Below are 7,204 nucleotides of genomic sequence, written 5' to 3' on the forward strand. Positions count from 1 at the left end.
CACAGGGTTTCTCTGGCTTTGGAGCCTGTCCTGGAACTAGCTCTGTAGGCTGGTCTCGAACTCACAGAGATTCGCCTGCCTCTGCCTCCCGAGTGCTGGGATTAAAGGCGTGCGCCACCACCGCCCTGCTAATCAGCAACTTTTTAACAGAGGTGGGCTCAGGGCTTTGTCAGGATAGAGGGAGGTATCTGCCAAGTACTAATATTTGGGGGAAGAGGGTGTATTACATACTCTGAATTTTCTGCTGGAAAACAGGTTGAAAAACTACCTCACCGTTATGTTTTGTTTAACTGATAAGAGATAGTTTATATAACCTTGATTTTAATTTTAAAATAATTTAAGTGTACTTAAATCTAATTTAGCTTTTACTTTCTCCTAGGATTGGCAGCCACCATTTGCTTGTGACGTTGATAAACTTCATTTTACACCACGTATCCAGAGGCTAAATGAACTGGAGGTAATGTTCTGTTTATCTGTGTTGCAGAGGAGTACTCTCTGAAGATCACTCTGTCACTTGTGTTACAGTCTTGGTGAAATGAAAGCATGGCCAATAATTGATACTCATTTAGGCATTGTAGCAAACCACATTTCATTAAAGATACTAATTTTTGTCAGTTTTCTTTTTGTCTACTTAATTAATACATATGAGTTATTTTTATTAGATAATGATCATTGGAATTTTAAAGTTTATTTTGAAAATAATTTACTTTTGAAAACAGTGATAATTTACTTTGAGAAGAATGCAGTAGGAAAGGTTTTTTAATCCCTAATTTTCTTTTATGTATGAAACTTACATTTTTTTTAATTTGAAAATTTTTTATTTATGTGCATTGGTGTTTTGCATGCATGTCTGTCTGCATGAGGATGTTGAGTACTCTGGAATTGGAGTTAACAGGTAGTTGTGTGTGCTAGGACTTGAACATGGGTCTTCTGGAGGAGTAGTATCCAGTGCTCTTAACTAACTGCTGAGCCATCTCTCCAGCCCTAGATTTAATTTATATTTTATTTTTGTTGTTTTGAGACAGGGTTTCTGTGTGTGACGGTCCTGCTGTCCTAAATTCACTTTAGACCAGGCTGGCCTCAAACTCAAGAGATCCCTCATCCTCTGCCTCTTGAGTGCTGGGATAAAGGCATGTACTTCAACCAGCTAAATAGATAAAAGTTTCAAAATTTTTATTTCATGTGTATGGCTGTTTTGCCTGCATGTATGTCTGAATTATGTGCATGTCTGGTGCCCTTGGCAATCAGAAGAGGATATCAGATAACCTGGGACTGAAGTTACTGATGATTGTGAACAGCCAGTATTCTTAAGCCAGACTTAGATTTAGTAACACACTTTCCCCAAAGAAAAGTGTGGCATTGTCAGTTAGAGAGCAGATAAAGTTGTTTTTGTTTGTTTCTTTACTACAGAACTGCAGATTTTTTTTAAGTGTATTGATGTTTTGCCTGCATGTATATGTGTGTGAGGATGTTAGATCTCCTGGAACTGGAGTTACAGACAGCTGTGAGCTGCCATGTAGGTGCTGGGAATTGAACCCAGGTCCTCTGGAAGAGCAGCCAGTGCTCTTACTAACTGCTAAGCCATCGCTCCAGCCCCACAGAAAGTTTTAAAATAAAAGATAGAAGGGCTAAATAAATGGCTGAGTAGTTAAGAGCATTTCTTGTTCTTGTAGTGAACCCTGGTTCATTTCCTACCTAGCACTCAGGTGGTGATTCACAACCAATCATCACTCTAGTTCCAGAGGAACTAGATACTTTTTGATACTTCCTTCTGGTCTGCAGCTATTTGGTATGCATGCTGTACATTTACATACATGCAAAAAACCCCATTCATACACATAAACATTAAAAAGATAGTACAAGGTAGAAAATACTAGGTTTTGATAACAAAATCTGATTATATTAGTATTTTACAAGTCTTTAAAAGTTTGTTTAATTTGAAAAAGGGTCTTGATATGTAGCCCACGCTGGCCAGAAATTTACTTTGTATCCTAGTCCAGCTTCTGAATTATAAAGCTGTCTTCCTGCCTTCCTTCCCCTCTGGTTTTATGTGATGCTAGAGATTAAATCAGGGCGTCATGCATGCTTAAGAAGTGCTCTACCAATTGAGCTTCATTTCTGTCCATGAAGCGTTTTAGCCTATTTTCAAAAATTTGTAGTTGAAGAAAGGTGGGTAGGTATGAGCCAGGTGTGGTGCCTCCCTTTTAATTCCAGTGCTCAGGGGGTGGAGGCAGGCAAATAACTAGTTCAAGGTTGGGCCTGATCTAAATAGTGCTTTCAGTGCTAAATGTGACTATATAGTGAGTCCCTGACCTGGAAAGAAAAGAGAAACGAAGAAAAAAGAAGAGTAGTAGGTATGTAATAACTTGTAGCTTTGGATTACCGTTGGGAATTGCCTGAACACGGATAAAACTCCCAAACTGTCCCCTTTGTGTTTTATACTAAGGGGAACAAAAACTGATTAGAAATGATTTCATAAATAATGTTTATCGTTTTCCTGTGATCTTTAAATTATCAAATAAGGCTTGCAGGCAGACTTTTCTTTCTCGCCTGCCAGTTCCCAAATAATCAACACAGAGACTCAATATTAATTATATTAAAAAGCCAAGAGCTCAGCCTTATTGTAGCTACCTCTTACAACTTAAATGAACCAACCCATTTATATTAATCTATATTCTGCCATGTGGCATTGCCCTGCTATCATCCTGCACCTCCTGTTTCTTCATGTCTGGGCAACAACTCCTGACTCCACCCCTCTTTCCAGTCCTTAGCCTGGTTTTGTCCTCCTAACCTTATCCAGTCCAGCTTTGGGCCAGTCAACTTCTTTATTAAACCAATTCCCCTTAATTTACACAGTGTACAGGAGGACTAATTAAGGTAAATATAGAAAGGCCAGAGTATTTGGGGATGGTGACACATACCTTTAATGTCAGCATTGAGAGGCAGAGACAGGATGATCTCGAGTTTCAGGGCAGCCAGGACTTTACAGAGAAACCCTGCCCTGAAAAGCAATAACAATAAAATTAGAATAAACTATTCTAACAATAAAATTAGAATAAACTATTGCTGATTTTTTTTTTTTACAAATAATATTAAATTGTATAGTTTTTCTTAGTTGAAACATCATTCAGAGCAACAATATTTTATATACTTTGCCTATTTCTCTGTTGTATGCAGAAACTATATTGACTGAGAATCTAAATATAGAAATCATAAGCAGTGTATGTAACAGTGATATTTTTCCTTAGACATAGACTGACAGCACCTCACCTATTTTTTAAATACAACTTAGACAAGCAAACACTCTTGTTCTTAATAATTTAATAATAAATAAAAATTAGTTTTGTATTTAAATAGTCTTAAGAGTGAAAAGAGCATAAGGTGATAGGCAGGAGCTTTAAATTGATACCAAGTACATCAGAATATATACATGCCAGTAGTGTAAGCCACTTGGGGGACGAAAATGGTAAGATTGTTTATACCTGTGATTAAGCTCAGCCTTGTGCCATGGGAAAACAAAACTAGGTGAGATTAAAAATGCCTTTTTTTTTGGGACATTTAGGCCCAAACACGTGTAAAATTGAATTTCCTGGACCAGATTGCAAAGTATTGGGAACTACAGGGAAGTACTCTGAAGATTCCACATGTGGAGAGGAAGATCTTAGACCTGTTCCAGCTTAATAAGGCAAGTGCGGGGCAACTGTCTTACGCAGTTTTGTTTTTTTTCTTTTTTTTAAGTTAAGTATCACAGCTCTATCTGTCTAGTCTATAAGCCTTATTTCTTTTGAAACGCCTCAATGCTGCAAAGAATTCTTCCCATTTCTGTTGAGATAAGTGGAACCTAAGGCTCAAGGGATTTGAGAAGACTTCAGCTAAAACAGCTAGGCCATAATTCGGTTCTAGGTCCCACTTCTTTGTACCAGAATGATAGCATGCTTGCTGTCTCTTCTTTAAATACAGATTTTAAAGGTAAGAAAGGAGGATCAAGTACTGGGACAGGGGCCTTATTCTTCTGTGAGGAAGTGAGAAATAGTTTGAGAGTGGTGAAGTGTCTGTGAACCACATTGTCAAGAGCTGTTCACATTGTAGTTGAAAATTAATGCCTGGTAGTTTTTCTTTTCTTCTTTTGACCTAGGAAGTGAAAAACATCCAAACAAAAAGCATATCAACAACAACGAAAATTATAATTGGGAATTTTGTTCTTAGAGTCATACCTAGGTGTAGGGGATTAGAAGTAATTTTCTCTTAACATTTATTTATTCTTTTTTTTTTATTCTATGTTTTGCTGTTAATAGTTAGTCGCAGAAGAAGGTGGGTTTGCAGTTGTTTGCAAGGATAGAAAATGGACCAAAATTGCCACCAAGATGGGTTTTGCTCCTGGTAAAGCTGTGGGTTCACACATCAGGGGGCATTATGAGCGAATCCTCCATCCGTACAACTTATTCCTGTCTGGAGACAGTTTGAGGGTGAGTGTTGGGGCCAGCCTTGGCCTGTTTTATTTAACTGCTTATTTGTTTGGTACATTTTCTTTGTGGGCAGTGAGACAATCTTAATCATGTTCAGAAAACATTGCTGAATTGATTGATTGATTGAAAAATTCTAGTACTTTGGTTTGGGGAGCAACTTAAAAGTTTATATTAGAATAAATAAGATTATAAAGAAAATGCCTTTTTACTGTCAAAAATAGCTAAAATCTGTATTTTAGTATAGGACTTGATTATTACGTATTTTTTAAAAATGGCATATGCTATTTCAAGCATCCCTGGTTGTCACAAAAAAGTGTGACCTGTGATTTAAGTGGGCTAACAGTTGCTGACTGGGAGGGTGTCAGGTTTATAAAGGAGAGAGGACTTGATGCCAGAGGCCTTCATTCTCTCAGCAGTTTCGGGTAAATGCTGTAACACCGACCCCATATTTCAGGGCTCTGGTAGAAAGGAGTGTCAGTCCATTTGCATGGTTTGACATTCTGTTACTAGAGCAGTTGTCAGTCCTATAACTGGAACTATTTCTGTGCAATGGAAAGACTGATAGTTTCTCAGGTCAGAACAATAATAAAAATTCTATCTTAATCCTATAGACCAGTAACACCTAGAATGCTAAGTCTTATATATTTTCATAGCATCTTTGTTTTCTATTTTTTTTTAACTTCTTTTTTAGACTAAAAGTGGCTTGTTTGATAACTTCATACTCAGTTTTTTTTTATTTTTGCATACTGGTAATCAAACAAGCTCTGCCCATGCTACCTTACCACTAACTGTATCACCCAGTCTCCCAAGTTGGGATGTTGTTTGTGTGTAGCCCTTGCTGTTTTGTAATTTTAATTTAAACCAGGCAAGCCTTGAGCTCACCGAGATAATGCTTGTCTCTGCCTAAGTGATGGGATTATAGGTGCTGCCACATTTGGCTTTTATTTTGAGACAAGGTCTTCTGTGTCACAGACTGACCTCAACTTGTTGTATAGCTAAGGATGACTTTGAATTTCTAACCATCTTGCCTTCACCTGCCAAGTGATGGGATCACAGCATGCACCTCCATTCTCAGTTCATACCATGCTGGAGATTCTTTTATGCCTATGAGATAAGCATTCTATTGATGGAGCTTCACCCCAATCCCTCTCTCCATTTAAAAATGTATGTTAAAGCCAGGTGGTGGCATATGGCTTTAATTTCAATACTCGGGAGGCAGAGGTAGGTGGATCCTGAGTTCAAGGCCAGCCTGGTCTACAAGAGCTAGTTACAGGACAGCTAGGACTGTTAAACAGAGAAACCCCCTCTTGAAAAGCAAACAAAACAAAATAAAACAAAACAAAAAATGTATGTTAGCCGGGCAGTGGTGGCGCACACTTTTAATTCCAGCACATGGGAGGCAGAGGCAGGAGTATCTCTGAGTTTGAGGTGAGCCTGGTCTACACACCATGTTCCAGTACAGGCTCCAAAACTATAGAGAAACTCTCTCTTGAAAAAACAAAACAAAAAGTATGTTAGTGTTTAGTCAGCCTTTGATGATGTCAATGTCTTACTGTATGAGTTTATTGTTGCTTAAGCAAAATACCCTTGACCAAAGCAACTGGGGCAAATTTGAGTTTATGGTCCATTTTGGCAGGAAAGCATGGTCTCAGAAGCATAAAATATCTGTTCACTTTGTATCTGCAGTCAAGAAACATATAAAAATGCTCTTGGTTAGCTGAGTGGTTGTGGCATACGCCTTTAATCCCAGTACTTGGGAGGCAGAGGCATGGGGTCTCTGAGTTTGAGGCCAGCCTGGTATACAAGAGCTAGTTACATACAGAACATGCTCCAAAGCTACAGAGAAACCCTGTCTCAAAAAACAAAATAAAACAAAACAAACAAAAAATGCTCTTGCTTATTACGTTGCTTTTTCCCTTTATGCCTCCTGGTAGCCCCTGCCCGTGAGTTGGTGCTATCCACAGTTAGTGTGCTTCTTCCTACCTTAATTAACCAAATCTAGAAAACCCTTTACACAATGCCCAGATGCTTGTCTCTCAGGTGATGATAAAATCCTCTCAAGTTGGCTGTATTAACCATCACAGTATGTATCCTGGTCTGTCCTTGGACATGTGTTTCTCCTACTTCAGCCTCCCAAGTGCTGGGATGATAGTCGTGGGCCATGTACTAGATTAGCCTCTCTTTTATAGTTACATTTTATAAATAGTTGCCGCATAATGATTAACTTTTCTTTGTTTGAATTCTGCTATATGTGGAGGTTCAATGAGTAAGGGAAAGAAGATCTTAGCTGAATTATGAGTTGCAGCATTTTAGAAACTTTTTAGTTGCCTTGTTTACAAAGTAAGTGCTTGTTTACAAAAAGCACTTAAAAGCTGCTGTGTTTGTAACCCTAGCACACCAGAAGTTAAGGCAAGGGAATATTGCCTTTTTATAAAAGCCTAGGCTTGTGTAGTAAGATAAGTAAACAAAGGATAGGGATTTCAAGATTGATTTCATAAACATTGTATATATAACTCAAGTGTTTGTTTTAACCTACTATATACCATTATATTCTAATTACTGATGCATATTCCTTGTAGAAAGTTTTCTAAAAAAGGCTGAGGATTGTAGCTCAGTTGGGAGAATGATTGTCTGCTGTCATGGTGGCACATGCACTCAGACACAGGCAGGAGAATCAGAAATTCAAGATTATTGTTGGGTGTTTTTTTTTTTTTTTTTTTTTTTTTTTTTTTTTTTTT

General features: G+C 37.9%; 1 protein-coding gene across 1 annotated transcript in view; it reads left to right on the forward strand.

The window, feature by feature from the left end:
- Positions 1-7,204, forward strand: part of Kdm5b (lysine demethylase 5B) — a 65,163-nt gene that overhangs the window by 21,002 nt on the left and 36,957 nt on the right. Inside the window, exons 2-4 of the mRNA XM_005348383.2 lie at positions 380-457; positions 3,563-3,685; positions 4,296-4,466. Coding sequence (XP_005348440.1) covers positions 380-457; positions 3,563-3,685; positions 4,296-4,466 — 372 coding nt within the window. The remainder of the gene's footprint in view (positions 1-379; positions 458-3,562; positions 3,686-4,295; positions 4,467-7,204) is intronic.

Source organism: Microtus ochrogaster, chromosome 6 (genome assembly GCF_000317375.1).
Source record: "Microtus ochrogaster isolate Prairie Vole_2 chromosome 6, MicOch1.0, whole genome shotgun sequence".
Classification (NCBI taxonomy): domain Eukaryota; kingdom Metazoa; phylum Chordata; class Mammalia; order Rodentia; family Cricetidae; genus Microtus; species Microtus ochrogaster.